General features: G+C 42.3%; 1 protein-coding gene across 1 annotated transcript in view; it reads left to right on the top strand.

Moving 5' to 3' along the window:
* The window catches only part of LOC126262724 (cytochrome P450 6k1-like), a 92,717-nt gene that overhangs the window by 43,469 nt on the left and 26,092 nt on the right, over positions 1–23,156 (top strand). Inside the window, exon 5 of the mRNA XM_049959516.1 lies at positions 22,928–23,109. Within this exon, the coding sequence (XP_049815473.1) occupies positions 22,928–23,109 (182 nt within the window). The remainder of the gene's footprint in view (positions 1–22,927; positions 23,110–23,156) is intronic.

The raw sequence follows: 23,156 nt of genomic DNA on the forward strand, positions 1-23,156 counted from the left end.
TCAGTTGCAGTGCGTGGCGGATGCTGCTGTCGGTCACTCTGCGACCTACGACCAGATGTTCGTAACGTTTTCATGTCATTGGGTCGTAAGGTATAGAAAGTATAAAAGGACAAACTGCCTATTGGCTTCTGTCTCGGGTTCTTCGGCCGACGTTCATCTAATGATTTAGATGAACGTCGGCCGAAGAACCCGAGACAGAAGCCAATAGGCAGTTTGTCAACAAGTGGCCACGAAAGCCTCAACAATTTTGTATAAAAGGACAGATGTAAAACCGCAAGGCTGGGGACGAGCTGCTTTATATATGCATCTCACTACCACTTTCTGCAACCAACCAATGTAAAATTTAGAAAAAACAGCATTAACTTACTTTTAGTAATTACATTAAGCTTACTAGGACAGCGTTTTCGCCTTCCACGTAGGTCATTTTGAGATCCTACAGTCTACTTTACATTTATTGAATCTCTTTTAGTCACAGAAGTGGTGAACCTATAAACCTACCACAAATATATCAAATGAAGCAAACGTATCCAAATAATATTCTACTGATTAGTACAGTTAGTTATTTGAAGAGATTTTCTAAATCCTCTTCATTGGTGCTTTCATACTTTACAACTTCCACACCGCTTTTAAATTGCAGTCAATTTTATTATCATTATTTCAATTAAACGATTATTTTATCATAAAATCAATCTTACATCTAAATCTATCCTGATAGGTAATGTTTACATCGTACTGTTATCTCACTACATGCACGTGACTGAATTACGGTGTTCTGTCTGAATTTCCACAAAACAAATCGAACGTCCTAGGTCTACCAGATGTATTTCACTCACGTTACTGTAGTTAACATATACTGACGGAAAACAAACACGACATCAAGAAAGAAGTATTGTAGAGTAATGATATTTTGGGAATACATTTGTCTAGGTAACATATTTACACGATTAACATCGCAAGATCACAGGGTAATATAAGTGCGAGGAAAGCCATTGCTAATGTGCAGTGCTACTACATTAATAACATTAATAACCAGTGAAACGGCAAAAACGTTGAACGTAAGCTTGCCAAAGTGCTTACATTCTGTTGTACAGGTTCCAGATGTCAGTTTATGGAATGGAGACAGTTAATGCTGGTTGTGGATGATGGTCGAGTTGTCCGATGACGTCGCATACGTGCTCAATTGGAGAGAGATCTGGTGACTGAGCAGGTCAAGGTAACATGACGATACTCTGTAGAGCTTGTTGGGTTACATGGGGGCGAGCGTTATCCTACTGGAAAACACCCCTTGGGTTACTGTTCACGAATGGCAGCAAAACAGGTCGAATCACCAGACTGACGTATAAATTTGCAATCGATGTGCGTAGGATAGCGACGAGAGTGTTCTTGCTGTCATACGAAATCGCACCCTAGCCCATAACTCCAGGTTTTGATCCAGTGTGTCTAGCACGCAGACAGGTTGGCTGCAGTCCCTCAACTTGCCCCCTTGTAACCAACACACGGCCATCAGTGACACCGAGACAGAAACAGCTTTAGTCAGAAAACACGACAGACCTCCACTCCACCCTCCAATGAGCTCTCACTTGAGACACGGAAGTCGCAAATGGTGGTGGTTTGGGGTCAGTGGAATGACGCTACAGCCCTCTGGCTCGGAGCTGTCCTAGAAGTAACCAATTTGTAACAATTCATTGCGTCACTGTGGTGCCAACTGTTCCTCCATTTGCTGCTGCAGATGCAATACGACGCACCAAAGCTATTTGCCGAGAATGACGGTCTTTCTTCTCTGTAGTGCCACGTGGCCGGCCGGTCTTCCTGCGAGAGTACATTCTGTAAGTTGGCTGTTTGCTATGTAAGTAGCCTGTTTAAGTTTTTATGTTATGTAACGCGACGTAGCGCTCTGTATGAAAATCACTGACTCTGCTGTGTGCAGTCTGTGGCTGGTTTGCATTGTTGGAAAATTTTCTAATGCAGTGTTGGGCAGTTGGATGTGAACAGCGCGTAGCGTTGCGCACTAGGAAGTGAGCCGCCAGCAGTGGTGGATGTAGGGAGAAAGATGGCAGAATGTTGAGAGCGGACGATCTGGACTTGTGTCCATCAGAGAGAGTAAATTTGTAATACTGTATACCATGGACTGATATATATATATATATATATATATATATATATATATATATATATATATATATATATATGATGAATTTTGAATATTATTAAGGTAAAGACATTGTTTGTTCTCTATCAAAATCTTTCATTTGCTAACTATGCCTATCAGTAGTTAGTGCCTTCAGTAGTAGATTCTTCACGTGTTTGTTGAAGTGTTTATTTAATTTGTTTCTGATTTCCTTCCATTTGTTGCTGTGTTTGTCTCTGGTATTGTTTTGAAGCTTTTGTCCCATTTGTTGCATTAATTGTAATAACAATGCACTGGTGCATTTGAACCGGCAATATTCGCATTTTGAAAAGCAGAAAATGTGTCTTGACTTATTTGAGAAAATGGTGAGGACGCAAAACCTGAATCTACAGTATTTTCAAGATTGTGTCCTGTCATTTCGGATTTCTGAGGAGAGCTGTTGCCGACCGATCGATCGATAATGCTTCCCTGTTCACTAATTGTTTCACTGCCTACACCATTATTTGCAGCCTGCTCCATTTCCCTATGCACAATCACCAAATTACTACTTTGAACATTAGTTAAATCATTACTCGGCGGCGCTAACACATACCCTCGTCTTTACTGTCATTTCTCAGTTTACTTTGGAGCCTAGTATTACGTTTTTCACACGCCATAATTGTCACAATATTTCACACGGTACCACAGAAAAGCTAAATTTGAAGAGTAAAACAAGAAAACACACTAAAATAGCACTGAAAATAATATCTAATTAATTGCAACCACAGCTGCGAAATACTTAGTGCAAATCTTAATGCATGCCACATCTGTTTTACTGTACAACAATGAAAAACTACAACTACAAAGAAGATTCTCTCTACAACTATGCGCTAGCAATAAACAATAGCTACACTAATTACACAAACTACAAGAAAAAATCAGAAGATTCTAGTGAGGTATCCTCGGCTAAGGGTCGACATATGAAACGTCCCCTTTGGAAAATTTTAAATGACTGTCCTGGTGAACCTCTTACGTTGTTTGATTTTCAAACAGCTGAGCAGAACTGAATGTACTCAGACATTTGTGTCTTTACTTGTTCTGATCAACACTAAACTGACACACAATGTTTTTTGCGCAACGCAATCTGACTTTCAATAATACCTACAAAAGAATGGCCCTGACTAACAATAACCAATACCTTTCATGAATCACTTACCTCACAAAAATCTTCGTTGCTCGAACTACTGCAATACAGTGAGCGCCAATACTGCCAGCTAAATCAAGGATTGTAACTACTGAATTCACTAACTACTGATAGGCATAGGCAAATGAAAGATTCTGATAGAGAATATTCAAAAGTCATCATATATATATATATATATATATATATATATATATATATATATATATATATATATCAGTTCATGGTATACAGTATTACAAATTTACTCTCTCTGGTGGACACAAGTCCAGATCGTCGGCTCTCAAAATTCTGCCATCTCTCTCACCTCCAACTACGCAATGCTACGCGCTGTTCACATCCAACTGCCCAACCCTACAGTAGAAAATTTTCCAACAATGCAAACCAGCCATAGACTGCACACAGCACAGTCAGTGATTTTCATACAGAGCGCTACGTGGCGTTACCAACATAAAAACCTAAACAGGCTACTTACATAGCAAACAGCCTACTTACAATTCTTGTGACCGCTGCTGCCAGCAATCACGAACAGTGGTTTCAGTCCCGCGAAGTTTTGCTGCGGTATCGGTGAAGAAACATGTAGCTTCTCGTAGCCCTACTACTCGACCTCGTTCAGACTTAGTAAGACGTTGATAATGGTGTCGTCGTTGTCTTAAAGACAGTCTTTACTAACATCAACTCACCACGTATAATCTCAAAGCTAACTAACGCTCACGATCGGTACAATGTGTATCTAAAGCCCACGTGATTTTCATCCTCATAGTATCGCTACTGTCATCAATGTTATTCTACTGGAGCCAAATTTCAATAGACGTCATCTTTCGGATGTAGAAGCATGGTTACCAACTTTCGTTTAATTCACTCAACTCCTTCTTGGTGTCGTGATTTTTTCTGTCAGTGTATTTTGTTAATATTTGCTGTCATTCTTACTCTGTTTCTCATGTAGGTAAGAATAAATATTATGCCCCTTTTTCAGCTAAATCTTTATTTTGTACTGTATCAAATATCTATTCAAATACCTACCAACAACTGCTTTTGTCTATAAAATAAACGATAATCGTTTAACTATACACATTTATTATGAGACAAGTAGCGTTGGTTACAGGACTTTTAGATTAGTTTTACTATCCGCGATTCTAACACTGTGTTGTATCACTTGCTCTTATGTTTACTACCCTTTTCGTTTGTCCATTGGCTCCTGTGTAATTGTCCTATTGTTTTCATCCAGTGTCCACGCAAGAGCCAATGGCCACGTGAAAAAACAGGAAACGTCAAAGTAAGTGATGAATCATAGTCCCATAGCTGCAAACAGTAAAATAATCTAAATGTGTTGCCACGAAACACTACATGACTCCTAACAAAATGTGTTGGGTTGAAAAAGTTTGGTTGAAAACAAACATTTGGTTACAAAAGACGGATAATATGCTGGATAGACCAGAATTCCATCGACAGACTTTCAAAGGTTGTTCAGGGATATCTTCTGAGTATTTTGGTGCGACGGTCCCACGGTCTCGTGATAGAGCTGTTGCATTTACTGTGGTTTCTTGTCCCAAATTACCTTTGTATCTGTATTGCACTGAAAGTATTAGTCGACCTCAATATTATTCCACCTGGGAGTGAGCGCGTAATCGGAGATACGGATACGAACGAAGGACGGAACAGAAACAGTTATTTTATGAAAACAGCAGCAATCTCGGTGATTAGAGTTGTGAAGTACGTGATACATCACAAGAGGGGTAAACGCCAAGTTCCTGATCTGCTGCATCTGTTCCACTGGAATCTGTTCCTCGTTCACCTACCATGTCAGTTTCCCTGTCACTGTCGTAATCATGTGCCGCATATTCATCTTCATTCTCCAGAATAACATTGACGTCTACATTGCTTCTGCCATTCGCCCAGCTCTGCGCCAATACTCGTTTTCAATTCCTTTTTACATGTTTAGAAACTTTTAACCAATCATGTTGAGTAATCTTGTTTGTTGTTGTTGATGAAGTCCCATACTCATTTACAGAGCGTAGGGGAACGATGCGGGAGACCCGCACCGCCGTACTAGGCAAGGTCCTAGTGGAGGTGGTTTGCCATTGCCTTCCTCCGACCGTAATGGGGATGAATGATGATGAAGACGACACAACAGCACCCAGTCATTTCGAGGCAGGTTAAAATCCCTGACCCCGTTTGGAATCGAACCCAGGATCCCGTGCTCGGGAAGCGAGAACGCTACCGCGAGACCACGAGCTGTGAATCTTGTTTACGAGAGTTAAATAAAAAGAAGAAACGTTTTGCCTGGAATTTTTTTGTTTCATTATATTTCAGATTAGCTCTATTCAGATCACAGTGGTACGATGGAAGCTTGAGAGGAGTACACCCCTTAAGCGTTAAAACAGTGTCTGGTTCAAAAACAGTCTTTGGCTCGTTATGACGCACAATTTGTAAAAGCTGATTCCTTGTTAACTTCGGTTCAAAATAGGTTTTGATCTGAATGAGCCATTCAGTTACGTTGCCTATGCGTGATGCTGTATTGGAGGCTTTATCTGTCTGAACTGTATGATATGGTGCGTTATCAAGAACTTGCGTTATCAAGAACTTGCTGGGATGTTAGGAATCAGTTTCTCTTCTAACAATTTGTGATAATTGTTCCCATTCATATCGTCAATATAATCTTGAGAATAAGATTTTTCTGTGGCCCTTTTCATTGTTTCTGATTGGTCTCGTGTACTCCGCACGATTTGCAACGATGTCGGCACGTTCCGTTACTATGGTTCTCTTATTTTTACATTTTTTGAAAGTTAAATCCCATTTCTTTCAAATTTTTCGAAATGTTTCCCTTCCCCCCTGTAAATTTATCTCCGTTTTCGAAAATATAGGTAGCTTTCTCAACGCTGGGATATCCTTCTTCTGCTTACCACACTCCAAAAATTTTCTTCGAATAAGTGCTGTAAAAGAAGTATCTTGAGAAACTACTTTTTTGGAAAGCCTTATTTTTCCAGGAGATTAAACTTTTTCTTCGATTTTTTTGCGTTATCTTAAATTCTTTAAGAGCTGCTGTTCTGTCTGATTACCGTACCATTTTAGCAGCACGGAAGATTGATTTTTGTAGAAGTATCATTACCTAATTTTTTTCTGACAAGTAAGTACAACTTTGAATATAAGCTCTTTTCCACAAGAATGTTTTCACTTTCTCGACGTCTTCCTCTGTTTTCCACTCCTAATTATGACAACACCGCATTGCACTACTGAAGATGTTTTAAGGCGACACACTGATCCATTTGTTACTGCCCTTAAGGCATTGACTGTGTGATGCGTTTTCCTTAGTCACCACTGTACTTGTTTACTGTTATGTCACCGTGAGTTTCCCACAACAATAACATTGTGCCCCGGTAATACCGCACATCAGTGCAGTTGTTGACAGACTGTGCTGTATGCCGTGTTTGGATACAAGCTGTTCCATTTATTTATATGAAGTAGAGAACTGGGAAAGAAAGGGAAACGACAGGTTCTAAACTCATGAGATCCAGCTATACAGGGCTTTCTGAAACTTTGTTTGGGACTGGGATTCGAACCCGGTTCTCACGAGCGGCAGCCTTAACCGCTTCAGCCATCCAGAGACAGTGCCCGACCGACTCAGATTTCTTACTTATCCCACGTTGCAGTGTAACGTCCCTCACTCGTTGAACCCATTGAACCCATTCTCGCAAATTATTGATTCCAGTAAGAGTTCGGCCGATACTGGTGCATACCCACTGAAATAAACGTGAAGTATCCGTCACGATCTTACAGAAATACACTCCTGGAAATTGAAATAAGAACACCGTGAATTCATTGCCCCAGGAAGGGGAAACTTTATTGACACATTCCTGGGGTCAGATACATCACATGATCACACTGACAGAACCACAGGCACATAGACACAGGCAACAGAGCATGCACAATGTCGGCACTAGTACAGTGTATATCCACCTTTCGCAGCAATGCAGGCTGCTATTCTCCCATGGAGACGATCGTAGAGATGCTGGATGTAGTCCTGTGGAACGGCTTGCCATGCCATTTCCACCTGGCGCCTCAGTTGGACCAGCGTTCGTGTTGGACGTGCAGACCGCGTGAGACGACGCTTCATCCAGTCCCAAACATGCTCAATGGGGGACAGATCCGGAGATCTTGCTGGCCAGGGTAGTTGACTTACACCTTCTAGAGCACGTTGGGTGGCACGGGATACATGCGGACGTGCATTGTCCTGTTGGAACAGCAAGTTCCTTTGCCGGTCTAGGAATGGTAGAACGATGGGTTCGATGACGGTTTGGATGTAGCGTGCACTATTCAGTGTCCCCTCGACGATCACCAGTGGTGTACGGCCAGTGTAGGAGATCGCTCCCCACACCATGATGCCGGGTGTTGGCCCTGTGTGCCTCGGTCGTATGCAGTCCTGATTGTGGCGCTCACCTGCACGGCGCCAAACACGCATACGACCATCATTGGCACCAAGGCAGAAGCGACTCTCATCGCTGAAGACGACACGTCTCCATTCGTCCCTCCATTCACGCCTGTCGCGACACCACTGGAGGCGGGCTGCACGATGTTGGGGCGTGAGCGGAAGACGGCCTAACGGTGTGAGGGACCGTAGCCCAGCTTCATGGAGACGGTTGCGAATGGTCCTCGCCGATACCCCAGGAGCAACAGTGTCCCTAATTTGCTGGGAAGTGGCGGTGCGGTCCCCTACGGCACTGCGTAGGATCCTACGGTCTTGGCGTGCATCCGTGCGTCGCTGCGGTCCGGTCCCAGGTCGACGGGCACGTGCACCTTCCGCCGACCACTGGCGACAACATCGATGTACTGTGGAGACCTCACGCTCCACGTGTTGAGCAATTCGGCGGTACGTCCACCCGGCCTCCCGCATGCCCACTATACGCCCTCGCTCAAAGTCCGTCAGCTGCACATACGGTTCACGTCCACGCTGTCGCGGCATGCTACCAGTGTTAAAGACTGCGATGGAGCTCCGTATGCCACGGCAAACTGGCTGACACTGACGGCGGCGGTGCACAAATGCTGCGCAGCTAGCGCCATTCGACGGCCAACAGCGCGGTTCCTGGTGTGTCCGCTGTGCCGTGCGTGTGATCATTGCTTGTACAGCCCTCTCGCAGTGTCCGGAGCAAGTATGGTGGGTCTGACACACCGGTGTCAATGTGTTCTTTTTTCCATTTCCAGGAGTGTATATACATCTGTGTGGTATCTATCCTGTCAGAAATGTCCGACAATTGTATACATGTTCCATTCACTCGCGGTACTTACTGCTGAGAACAGTTATCTCCACTTCACTCTAAAGCTTGTATACAGTGCTTCGCGGTTCTGAATAGGGCTCGTTTGCCGGTAGCGTTAGTTGGACGTTAACAGTGACACACAGCAGTATTGTAGGTGGTTAGGTTTACTCATGAAGAATTCATGTGATAATTCACTGAATACAGTGAAAGAGCGGCACAACGACGCTACACTGAGCTGTTCCCTCAGTTTTGGCAACATTTCAGTACTTTTGTATCTTAGGTTTCTTGAATCACTGTGTTGTGTGTTGAACGTTTTAGCTATTCATATTACGGGCTTCTTCACTGTTTCAAAGAAACATGATCGATTACGGTAACAAACGAAATAAATCACAATTACATTATTACTCCGTAACGAAGCGCCAGTGACCGTGACTCCCTTATACCGAAATACTCTGAAGATATCCCTGAACAACCACTGCAAGTTTGTCGTTGGATTTCTGGATTACCCTGTATACACATGTTGAGGTAATTAGTACAGTTTTCCATGATTAGGAAATGTGCGTTAGGAATAGATAAGATCCCACATTCCTTCCATGGCAAGTTGCTAGTGGAAAGCGGTTGTCATTACTTTGCTCTGTCATGTTATCAAGTGTACCTAATTACTATGTACATTGTGGTGAGTGACATATTGAGTGTAGAGCTATATTGCTGTGCGTGAACTGAAAGGAGACAGTGAGAACTTGTAGGCACAGCGTAGTTTTCTCGACGAATACTATTGGGTCCTTCGAAAGCTTAAGTCCGTTCGATTTGCAGATTATCATCAAAAGTGTCACATTCCTTCACACTAGGAGACTCTGCAAAAAGCAATGGATTTTGATCTAGAACATTGGAACAAAGTTTGGTTATAAAGAACTTGACGCTACTACTACTGCTCTTTCTGGCTAAATAAGGGTGGTGAAAGTTACACCCCCATCTGGTTTCGAACCAGCCTCAGACTTGTGGATCATTGCACAAGCGTGCGTAAGCGACCTCGACTCTGCTTAAAGGAAGGAAGTATATTTAGTTGTCACACGTGGCCTTAAATATTTGTATAATGTGACTGGAGGGAGGTACAAGTAAATGGAGTATGAGCTACATCAGTCATTACTTATTTGCCAAGTAGTGCATTATTTCCCCCGACAAAATCTGCTCCCTCACCTCCAATGGATGTTATCACCGACAGCCCAGAGATACTACGATAAGATGATCACCAAAAGTTTTAAGAGCCCTATGAGCGAATGCTTGATTTATCCAACAGACGGAGCTGATGGTCATGTGTCTGCCGCCATACGCTATGCTAAGTCAGATAGAGGGTTCATGTAGATGCACCTATGGTTATTGGTAACATGCAAGAAGAGAGTGAAATGCTGTGGAAAACATGAGAAAAGTTTTTGAATAAAACTCATGATTGGTGAAGAGAATCGTCACTCCCAACAAGTGTCAAAGAAATGGTGACTCTCTTTCTCAGCAAAGGAGAAAGTGAGGGAATCTGTAGCTGTTGGTGAAGATCGAAGGAATGTCAGGGCTTGACATTACATCCACGATAAGGTCGTTAGAGGCCGCTTAAGGATAAGTGTATGCCTGTAACTGGAGGGATAGGGCACAGTATTATTAGCATTGTGAGCCTCATTCAGATGGGACTCGTTTGTGGATATAGAGACGATCTGTCACGCCAGTTTGACTGTTCCCAGTATAGAAAGTAGGTAGAAACGATACTGTGTGGGAAGGAAGTGAGTCATGCCTGGTTAGTTGAAGCAGCGTCCAAGAGAAGTCTCTGGGCTCTGACCTCAATCCAGCACACAGTTTTTATCTGGCAGAACATTTTGATTTTTACGTGTGAAACCGTCACCGCAATCAGTCAAGAACAGCTCTAATCCACAACAGAATTCCATCGATGGAAGGAATGAAACCTGCAATCAGGCCGTGAAGACCACGCGATAGTCATCCTTAGCCATCCACCATCGGATGCCGTATCGAGGGACATGGAGTCAGCATATTCCACTCCTGGCCATCGTACACGTTTTGACCTAGAAGCCGCGACTCTCAATCAGGTAGCTCCCCAGCTGGCATCACGAGGCTGAATGCACCACAGTCCACTCCTTGCACCACGAAAAAATCCCTGGCAGTGCCAGGAATTGAATCCAGATCCCCTGCCTGAGGATTTGTTAACCACTAGCCTACAGTGGTGGACACCAGTGATGGACAGTAGTGAATTACCAAACCGAACTGACTAATCTGGGGTTGCTGTTCTGTGGTGAGCTTGTACTTCGTCTCTAACGATATGTTTGTTGACGTGACGTTAGACTATATTCTTCCTTCCTTCCTTCACTACACATACGCCACCACTCATGACATCACCGAAGGTTGCTGCAGTCCAGTATCGTGTTGCAGTTCAGAAGTGCAGAATGAACCACAAGTACTGAGTGTACTAGGTAAATTGAGAATCTGGAGTATATATATAAATCACCAAATGATGACTGGACGCCGGCCGAAGTGGCCGTGCGGTTAAAGGCGCTGCAGTCTGGAACCGCAGGACCGCTACGGTCGAAGGTTCGAATCCTGCCTCGGGCATGGATGTTTGTGATGTCCTTAGGTTAGTTAGGTTTAACTAGTTCTACGTTCTAGGGGACTAATGACCTCAGCAGTTGAGTCCCATAGTGCTCAGAGCCATTTGAACCATTTTTGATGACTGGACCACATGAAGCTTTCCAGAAGCCGATATTGGGTATTTCAGCTCACACCACACACGATGGGGCTACACAAAACGTAATCAGGATACTGAAAGACGGCCACTTGGGTGGATTGTTATGATCTACATCTTCTTTATGATCCACAGGAGAAGGCAGTTTTCCATTCCAAAGTGTGGAATACTAGAGTGACTTCTGATTTATGATCAACTACTCATGGAATAAATGGTACTGCCCGTCAAGCATCAAGGTGGGTAACAGAGGTCTTCTCAAACAGTCAACGCTTGCCAGTGGTTATGAAAGATGGGTTAGCTTCCCCGATTATAGACAATCCACCATTCTCTTGCTGGAACCTAAAGTGAACATGCCGGAGAAGATATGTAGCACGCAGAGGAAAATTTCAATAGCATCAACGGTTGTCTAGAAAACTGCAAAAGATCTGACGGGCTACTAATGACCGCAACAGCAAAATCCATCCCGCATGGAGGGAGGAAAGAGTACATCACATGCAGGTCAGAGGAATGACCGAAACTGTTGGATTACATTAAAAGGCCTACCTCAAGGTTTCAGTGCTCGTCCTCTTGCTTTTCAACTTATTTATATCGGGTTTGCACAACACACCGTTACATAAATTTGCTACTTCCGATGATGTAGCAATTGTCATACAATCAAAGTCATTTGAACAACTAAAAGCTAACCTTAATAGTGAACTACATACTCTTGATGAGTATTATAACAAAATGCACTTGAAACCAAATCATTTCGAATCTGTAAGTACCGCTATGCATCTCAACAATAAAGAAGCTGACATGAAGTTGAGCCTTAAACTCAACGGAGAGCCAATTAAATATGAAAACACACCTAAATACTTAGCACTAATTTTGACTGTACACTTCCTACAGGCACCAGCAAAAATTGAAATAAAGAAATACTATACCAGCCAAACTAACAAGCACCTCATTGGGAAGCAACGCAGACATACAGAGCACGTCAGTATTAGCACTGGTATATAGTACTGCAGAATATTGTGCGCCAGTACGGGCAATGAGTGCCCACATAGAAAAGTTGATGTGCAGCTCAGTCAGTGAGGGTCATAACTTGCTCTCTGAAACTTTCCCCAATCACCTAGCTACCAGTGTTAGCAAGATGCAACTACCAAACGTCAGACACAAAGCTGTAATGAAGAAGTTGTTGGACAAGATATCAAACAAATGCGGTCTCCGAATTCATTATCATTTACACGCAAAGGATCGACTGAAGTCGAGAACACCACTCTGGAAAACCGTCCAAAGATTAGAAGGTTTTGAGGTAGAAAGGGATTCATAGGATCACTGGCAACGAAATACCCCACAAAAACGATCCCTTATTACAGATGTGATCAAAGAAGTTCCACGTTTTGACCTTCCAAAAGACTCGGACAAAATTAGACAGAACAATGACTTGAATGGGCCGCTGTAAAAGCTTAATGACAAAGTGGGTTCTCGAAAATGATCCTTTCTGTTCTGTGCGGTGAACTTCAAACAATGGACCATGATTTGTGAATTTACTATTTCAAAGAAGGAGGAATTATAATCACCCACGATGTCACTGGAGAGTCCTCCAGTTCCTCAGTAATCTTCAGAGTGCTATTCGACCGTAGTGTGTATAGTGTACACTGAGGTGATGTGCACGTAAACAGATGGCCGTAGCATCGCGTACACAAGGTATAAAGGGGCAGCGTATTGACATACCTGTCATTTGTACTCAAGTGATTGATGTAAAACGGTTTCCGACGTGATTATGGCCGCACAGTGGGTATTAACAGACTTTTAATGCGGAGTTGCGTTTCGGAAATCGTCACGCAGTTCAGTATTCCCAGATCTGCAGTGTCAAGCGTGTGCCAAGAATACAAAATTCCGGCATTACCTGTCACCATTAACAATGCAGTGGCCGACGGCCTTCGCTTAAGGACAGAAAGCAGTGGTGTTTGCGTAAAATTGTCAGTGCTAACAGACAAACAACTTCGCGTGAAATAACCGAACGAATCAGTGCGGTACGTACGACGAACGTAACCGTTAGGACCGTGCGGCGAAATTTAGCGTTAATAGTCTATGGCAGCAGACGACCGACGCTAGTGCCTTTGCTAACATCCCATCACTTGCAGAGCCTCTCCTGGGCTCGCAACCATATTGCATCCTAGACGACTGGAAAACCATGGCCTGGTCAGATGAGTCCAGATTTCAGCTGGTAAGACCTAATGATAGGGTTCGAGTATGGCGTAGTCTCCACGAAGCGATGGATCGAAGTTGCCAACAAGGCACTGTGCAAGCTGGTGGTGGTATGGACTGTGTTTACGTGGAATGGACTGAGCTCTCTGGTCCAACTAAACCGATCATTGACTGGAAATGGCTATGTTCGGCTACTTAGAGACCAGTTGCAGACATTCATGTTCTTCATGTTCCCAAAAAATGATAAAATTTTTATGGATGACAGTTCACGATATCACTGGGTCACAATTGTTCACGATTAGTTTCGAGAACATTCTGGACAGTTCGAGCGAATGATTTGGTCACCCAGATCACCTGACATGAATCCAATCGAGATCTCAGTTCGTGCACAAAATCCTGCAACGGCAACACTTCCACAATTATGGACGGCTGTAAAGGCAGCATGGCTCAATATTTCTGCAGGGGATTTCCAACAACTTGTTGGTTCCACGCGACGTCAATTTGCTGCACTATGTCTGGCAAAAGGAGGTCCCATAACTTTTGTCACCACACTGTATATCTTGCCTCATTAAAAGACTTTCATATGTTACCTGGTTTATAATGATTCGTGTTCTTTTTTCCTATATGATGCATTTTTACTTTCTGGTACATTTTTGTCTCACCATGTCGAACGAATAAATATACCGGGTGGTCCATTGATCGTTACCGGACCAAATATCTCACGAAATAAGCGTCAAACGAAAAAACTACAAAGAATGAAGCGTGTCTAGCTTGAAGAGGGAAACCAGATGGCGCTATGTTTGGCCCGCTAGATGGCGCTTCCATAGGTCAAACGGATATCAACTGTGTTTTTTAAAATAGGAACCCCAATTTTTATTACATATTCGTGTAGTACGTAAAGAAATATGAATGTTTTAGCTGGACCACATTTTTCGATTTGTGATAGATGGCGCTGTAATAGTCACAAACATATGGCTCACAATGTTAGACCAACAGTTGTTAACAGGTAGGTTTTTTAAATTAAAATACAGAACGTAGGTACGTTTGAACATTTTATTTCGGTAGTTCCAATGTGATACATGTATCTTTGTGAACTTATCATTTCTGAGAACGCATGCTGTTACAGCGTGATTACCTGTAAATACCACATTAATGCAATAAATGCTCAAAATAATGTCCGTGAACCTCAATGCATTTGGTAATACGTTTAACGACACTCCTCTCAACAGCAAGTAATTCGCCTTCCGTAATGTTCGCACATGCATTGATAATGCGCTGACGCATGTTGTCAGGCGTTGTGGGTGATCACGATAGCAAATATCCTTCAACTTTCTCCACAGAAAGAAATCCGGGGACGTGAGATCCGGTGAACGTGCGGGTCATGGTATGGTGCTTCGACGACCAATGCACCTGTCATGAAATGTGCTATTCAATACCGCTTCAATCGCACGCGAACTATGTGCCGGACTTCCATCACGTTGGAAGTACATCGCCATTCTGCCATGCAGTGAAACATCTTGTAGTAACATCAGTAGAACGTTACGTAGGAAATCAGCATACATTGCACCATTTAGATTGCCACCGATAAAATGGGGGCCAATTATCCTTCCTCACATAATGCCACACTATAGCTTAACCCACCAAGGTCGCTGATGTTCCACTTGTCGCAGCCATCGTGGATTTTCCGATGGCCAATAGTGCATATTAAGCCGGTTTACGTTACCGCTGTTGGTGAATGACGCTTCGTCGCTCTATAGAACGCGTGCAAAAAATCTGTCATCGTCCCGTAATTTCTCTTGTGCCCAGTGGCAGAACTGTACACGACGTTCAGAGTCGTCGCCATGCAATTCCTGGTGCATAGAAATATGGTACGGGTGTAATCGATGTTGGTGTAGCATTCTCAACACCGACGTTTTTGAGATTCCCGATTCTCGCGCAGTTTGTCTGCTACTGATGTGCGGATTAACCGCGACAGCAGCTAAAACACCTACTTGGGCATCATCATTTGTTGCAGGTCGTGGCTGACGTTTCAACTGTGGCTGAACACTTCCTGTTTCCTTAAATAACGTAACTATCCGGCGAACGGTCCGGACACTTGAATGATGTCGTCCAGGATACCGAGCAGCATATATAGCACACGCCCGTTGGGCATTTTGATCAGAATAGTCATACATCAACACGATATTGACCTTTCCCGCAATTGGTAAACGGTCCATTTTAACACTGATAATGTATCACGAAGCAAATACCGTCCTCACTGGCGGAATGTTATGTGATACCACATGCTTATACGTTTGTGACTATTACAGCGCCATCTATCAGAAAGCGAAAAAAGTGGCCCAACTAAAACATTCATATTTCTTTACGTACTACACGAAAATGTAATAAAAATGGGGGTTCCTATTAAAAAAAAAACTCAGTTGATATCCGTTTGACTTTGGCAGCACCATCTAGCCGGCCACCATAGCGCCATCTGGTTTCCTCCTTCAAGCTAGACGACTTTTGTTCTTTGTATTTTTTTCGTTTGACGCTTATTTCGTGAGATATTTGGTCCGGTCACTATCAATGGACCACCCTGTATACGCCGTATGAAATGGCAAGAGGCTATAACAACTGCCACTAACGTCACACTGCCGAAATAAACCCGAGACAGGTCAGTTAACCAAGCCCGAAAGATAGCGGCTGATACAATTTGACACGGGTCAGATAATTAATAGGTCAGTTAAAGATGTACAGTCGTAAAACTGTGTTGCTATTCTTCAAATGACTGGTACTAAGCGAACAACCTGTGGGACCTATTGTTTAAATTTTTTTGCATAGCAAAGTCAATGGCAATATTTCACAAAATAGGTAGTCAAATCTCATTCTCGGGTACTCCAACTCACAGTGTTTCTGCATAGTTAGACACTAATCTGAAGTTCCTCATTCAATTTTTGTCAGAGTTGAGTATAATTTATATTGGTGACTAGTTCATTATCAAATCAGACCTGCACTAAAAGTGCTTATCAAAACTAAATTCCACTAACGTGCTTGGATTACATTCATACAATAGATAGTCATACAACAGACGTGAAAAAATCTTATAACATACGTGAAACCTGCAGCAGATGAGTTCTGCACTGAATGTACGTATTACATTCATTTTAAGCTGCTTACTACATTCAGGACTTGGTCTCCCTTTACAATTTTTTCCTGCTGCATTTTCCTCCATTACCAAATTGACAGTTCTTTGATACCTCAAGAAGTGTACTCTCAACCGATAAATTCCTTTAGTCAAGATGTGCCATGAATTTCTCTTTTCCCCTATTCGATCCAGTACCTCCTCATTTGTTATACAGCTTAACCATCTAATCTTCACCATTCTTCAAATAACGTCATATTTCAAAAGTTTCTACTCTTTATTGACTGAACTGCTTATCACCCACATTTCACTTACATACAAGACTACACTCTACAGTAATACCAGTAAGTCTATATGTTCAAGTCTGTAATATTCAAAAGAACAAAATATGTCACTGGGTCATAACGTTTACCCTATAGCACCTGTTAAACCTAATAAAGTGAGCTGGTTTTAGTAAATGAGCATTTTAGAGTACATTCTGCTTAAGACATGAAAACAGAAATAGTTACAACGGCTACTGAGAAAGACGGCTGCACCCGTATAGTTTAGGTGTTTCAGCTTGCAGTCCACATGGCGCAGCTATCGTTATCCTGCCTTCGAAGCGCGAGCTCCCTGAGGGGGAGCTAGCTCGACCTTTATATCGGTTGTGGAAGCATATTTGTCCTGCCACTGGTGTAACTGAGACTTGGCAAACGTTGTAGAATACGTTTGGCAACTATGTGACCATCTCGTACTTCCTGATGTGATGTGCCACAGGATTAGTCTACTAAATTCACTTGGCATATTCTTGTCGTTTATGTTAAACCATCTGAATGATTCTCACTGACGATGTACCATTGGGTTATCAAGTTTATGATTTTCATTTCAATAAGGTCAACTCACAAAAAATCTAAAAATAATTTTAGTTTGTGAATAGTTTGTATTATGAATTACTACATCATCACGAGTTGAGTGCAGGCAGCACTGGCTCACTAGCTAAGTGCTAACGTTTTTTCACTGTACAGCAAAACTGCCTGTGCTGTCTATGCTGCAGACCCAGCTACTTTGTTTCCTTTTTACCTCTTGTCCTACCGAGCTGCAAGTTACCATATTAACAGCAGGAAATCTTCACATCTCCATTTTAAATCGTATCACAGTCTAGTTTTAATAACCCCTGTATCATATTAAGATACTTTAACATCCTTGTTGAAACTTGCATTTTTCTGCTTATAGCGACATAATTTTTTTTTTTTAAACAAATTGATAAATATATGTGTTGCACTGAATAATTTGTTACCCAGGGTTTCTTTTTGCTCCTATTATCACTCCCGGTTTTACATACATTTGTGACAGATCCAAAATACTTCTTAAGTATGACACAGGGCAGCACGTAAACACAGACCACGCTGAGGTCAAAAGTGTGTATTAACTAAATGACACAAGAGATGTTTGGTTGGCTCGTATTATTGATGTTTCTTGTTTTATTGCACTTCCGCCATTATGGTAAGCTGTAATTCATTTGCATTAGAAAAGCGCTTATTTTAAAGCAATTGTCGTTGGCTTATTAAACATAAGAGATAAAATTGATTATAAATAATATAGATTCTCACACTCGGCTTTTTTCCGAATTTTCATAGCCAAACAGTGAGTGGGAGAAAGGCAAATGCGATATCAAATTGACAAGCGTAAGACCTAGTTGTGGAAGTGATTTGAGTGGAAAATTTTGTCCGAATTTTCACAGACAAACGAAAAGTGGGATATGTACAAATAAGGTCACATTTTCACCAGCGTGATGTCTAGATTAGCTAAAAGTATTTAATTTTTTGGAAGTTATAAGGCTTATTGAAAATGTTAATTAGTGATCTGAGGGATAATTCCACAATGCAGTTTTGTCAGTATTTTCATAGCCAAACGAAGACGAGATATGGACAAACAGGATATCAAGCTGACCAAGTGAGGCCTAGTTTTGCAAAACTGTATTCTCTAAGTCTAAAAAATTTGTCAATAGAGAATCGTTCAAATATCAGGAAAGGGAAGGCACATTCTCAATAAGGACCTCATTTTCTTAGCCCTGCATGATTTAGAGCGTCATTCAAACTCATTTCAAATGTTTCTCTAATTCATTTTATGTCTTACTTTTTGACAAAATATTTCACTAAATATTTGACCTTGTTTCCAAAAAAAAAAAAAAATTCTACCACTAGATGAAAATTATTAGCTATAGAACTTCAAAATTGCTCTTTGCTTGAGGAGAGGTTTTATGTTAATATCATTTTATCTAGTTAATGTAAAGGCACAATATCACGCAAGCAATAACGATGCAGGGTAGGAATGCTAAGCTGTAGGGTCAACCTTTTTATCTTTTCTCCTTTGTATTACAGCATGAGGTACCCATGCACCCGACTTTCGAACCATACCCACTGAATGCAGTTCTACATGAAGGTTAAACGGTCAAAGTCTCACATTGGTCAGTTACTGCGCACACTGATCAAAGCCCATTGCCTTCCTTGATGTAGCGGCTAATTCACGTCAAAAGGTTATTACTTAAAACGAGAACATTGTGTGTTGATGTTATTTTTTTCGGTAGCACTCCTCCCATAATTGGCAAAAATGTCTTGACCAGTTCCCGCTGCCTGAACTGTCTTTACCACTCTATTAATCTAAAGCAAATCAAATGTCGTAAATGTTAGACATTTTTTAGGCTTCATTTTCTTTTTCTTGAGCACTAGTCCTCATAACCTTGAAATAAATATCATTCACTATGTCACCGCCTACTAGAACCTTAAATAGTTACATTTAAAAGGCCACGGACTTACGCATCAATCTATTTTAGAGGTAAATCTTGCCCACAGTGGTAGATTACATACTTCAATATGCCTCACCATGTATGCTGTTTGAGCAACGCTGTTGTCACTACACTGCTCTCGGAGCATTTATTGAAAATATTTCCAAGTGAAAATCAAACTAGAGTAAGATATAATTTTATGCTTGCCATCACAAATGCAGAAAAGTGCAATGTAGATAATAGCCACAAGGAGCAAAGCATCGCAATCACCTGGGACGACGCCGGCTAGCACCAGATGACCGTTGGCCAGCGTCTGCTGCGTCCAGAGGAAACTCTCGTGTAGAAATGAAATAGTTTTGACAGATAGCCAGGAGCGAAATGTTTGTGGAAATTTTGCTGTTATCGGCGTGTCAGGAAGTCAAGTAAATTGTTTCTGAGCTTTCATCAGAATGGCGCATAGAGCAGACAGACGAAATGAGATTTAGAAAGTAGATTATTGAGTGGGCTCGAACACCCGACTTTACTTCTACACACTGCGACGTTTACTAGCAGAGCACAAGCAGGTACACCACCAGGTCAGCTTGAACGGATGGGAAAACTTTCTGTAGAAACTTTCACATCCTACAGTGTTCTCAATTAACGCAGATGGTTAGCCTTAGGATTCCGAAAGGCGGCGAGTTTTATTGGCGCCTTCAGTGAACGATCTCGAAATTTCGGCCCGTGGCCACGTTACCTCAGATTGTACACATGTTATTACCAGGTCTTACATGAACTCAAAAAACAGAGACAAAGTGTCTTGCATTTTTCAAATACGTCGTCGATACAGCTGAATGCAAATCAACTTGCTAAACGTAACACAAAGTAAATCTGTTCACACCCTTTGCTGAAGAATTATACGGATGAACATCAGCAAGTTATCCCATACATGTGTGAGTCTATACTGAAAGTTGTGAACATGTACATGATCATACACAGAAGCGCCAAAGAAACAGGTATAGGCATGCGCATTCAAATACAGAGATACGTAAACGGGCAGAATATGGCGCTGCGGTCAGCAACGCCTATGTAAGACAAGTTCAAAAACTGGTTCAAATGGCTCTAAGCACTATGGGACTTAACATCTGAGGTCATCAAACCCCTAGAACATAGAACTACTTAAACCTAAGTAACCTAAGGACATCACACACATCCATACCCGAGGCAGGATTCGAACCTGCGACCGTAGCGGTCGCGTGGTTCCAGACTGAAGCGCCTAGAACCGCTGGGCCACACCAGCCGGCCGTAAGACAAGTGTCTGGCACATTTGTTAGATCGGTTACTGCTGCTACAATAGTAGCTTACCAAGATGTAAGTGAATTTGAATGTGGTGCTACAGCCGGCGCACGAGCGATGGGACACAGCATATCCGAGGTAGCGATGAAGCAAGGATTTTCACGTACAACCATTTCACGAGTGTACCGTGAATATTAGGAAACCAGTAAAATATAAAATCTCCGACCTCGCTACGGCCGAAAAAAGAGCCGGTAATAACGGGATCAACGACGACTGAAGAGAATCGTTCGACGTGACAGAAGTGCAATCCTTCCGCAAATTTCTGCAATTTTAATGCTGGGCCATCAGAAAGTGTCAGCATGCGAAACATTCAACGAAACATCATCGATATGGCCTTTCGGAAGCGAAGGCCCGCTCGAGTACCGTTGATGACTGCACGACACGAAGCTTTACGCCTAGCCTGGGTTCGTCAACACTGACATTGGTCTGCTGACGACTGCCGGCCGCGGTGGCCGAGCGGTTCTAGGCGCTTCAGTCCGGAGCCGCGCGACTGCTACGCTCGCAGCTTCGAATCCTGCCTCGGGCATGGGTGTGTGTGATGTCCTTAGGTTAGTTAGGTTTAAGTAGTTCTAAGTTCTAGGGGACTGATGACCTCAGATGTTAAGCCCCATAGCGCTCAGAGCCATTTTTGCTGATGACTGGAAACATGTTGCATGGTCGGACGAGTCTCGTTTCAAAAACTATGGAGCGGATGGACGTATACGGCTATGGAGACAACCTCATGAATCCATGGACCCTGCATGAATCCATGGATCCTGTTGAAGTTGGCTGAGGCTCTCTGATGGTGGAGGAGTGTGCAGTTGGAGTAATATAGGACCCTCGATACGTCTAGATACGACTCTGACAGATGACGCGTACGTAAGCATCCTGTCTGATCACATGCATTCATTCAGGTCCTTCGTGCATTCCAACGGACTAGTGCAATTCCTGCAGCACAATGCGACACTCCACACGTCTAGAATTGCTACAGAGTGACTCCAGGAACCCTCTTCTGAGTTTAAACCCTTCCGCTGGCCACCAAACTCCCCAGACGTGAACATTATTGAGCATATCTGGGTTGCCTCGCAACGTGCTGTTCAAAGGAGACCTCCACCCCCTTGTACTCTTAGGGATTTATGGACAGCCCTGGAGGATTCATGGTGTCAATTGCCTCCAGCACTGCTTCAGACAGTCGAGTCCATGCCACGTCGTGTTGCGGCATTTCTGATTGCTCGCGGGGGCGTGCACTATATTAGGTAGGTGTACCAGTTTCTTTGGCTCTTCAGTGTATGTACACGTACAGTTGAAAATGACAGCCGGGCAGTAAGTCGTCGATAGTGGTGAGTAAATCTTATTATTCAATTAACATTCTTTAATCGATTTTAAGTGGTTGTGAACCCATAAATAAGTGAAATAACAAAAAGTTATTATTATTATTATCGGTATAATTATTGTTGGAATTTTTATTACATCGTCGTTGCACTCCGTTTCTATTATACAGAATCATCGAAACATCACGCCATTTCCTTGTCTTGTAATATTCTTGTACAGTTCTTTCTGAAATGGCAGATGTCTCATCAGTTTTCATCTTCATGATTTATTCTGATCTGTTAGTGTACAGTACTACGATATTTTTCATCACCACATTTTGTCGGTTCTCACTTTATATACATGGCGTATATTATCCATCTCCTGTTCTTACTAGGATCCCCTAATTTCAGATTATATTCAGTCTTGAAAACGTCCATTTTACTAAGAACGCTTGCAGTGCTTGCTTATGCCTGTTAATGTACGACTACACTTGTTTTATATTGATGATGGTTCTTCTTTATCTTTATACTAACGGAATATGATGCATAAAGGAAAAAAATATGTAAATTAATGTTAATACGCCAAAGCAACATTGTGGTCCCATTTCCAATAATAAATATATAGACATTTAATGGTCTGTCTGTTTCCGTACTGCAACTGCTACTAAAGAATTTTTATTGAGACTTACTTAGTACAGTTAGAATTTTATGTGTTCTGCAATTGGAGCGACATTCTGCATCAGCTTACTACTGTTGTCCTTTATTTTTTGTTCAGTGCGCAAAAGTATTTAGTTTACAACTGAGTAGTGTGATCACACAGAACGATACTAGCACGGTAAATTGCATTCTCTATATTAGTCAGGTGTTGAAACCATTACTATGTAAGAGGATAAATAACACAATTCATGTAAAGTATTCCGCTTTTCAGGATCAAGGGTGGCTTCACAGAAGTCAGCAGCTTCTTTCGGAAAATGATTGCAGACAATGTAGAATATAGGGAGAAGAACAATGTGACCAAGAAGGATTTTATAGATCTACTCATGCAACTGAAAAATAAAGGATTCGTCGAAGGAGACAAGATGGAAAATGGAAAGAATACGGAGAAAACCTGTGAGTTCTTTAGGTTATAATGTAGCATGTAATTGCACCTTGAACGG

This window comes from Schistocerca nitens, chromosome 6 (genome assembly GCF_023898315.1).
Source record: "Schistocerca nitens isolate TAMUIC-IGC-003100 chromosome 6, iqSchNite1.1, whole genome shotgun sequence".
Classification (NCBI taxonomy): Eukaryota; Metazoa; Arthropoda; class Insecta; order Orthoptera; family Acrididae; genus Schistocerca; species Schistocerca nitens.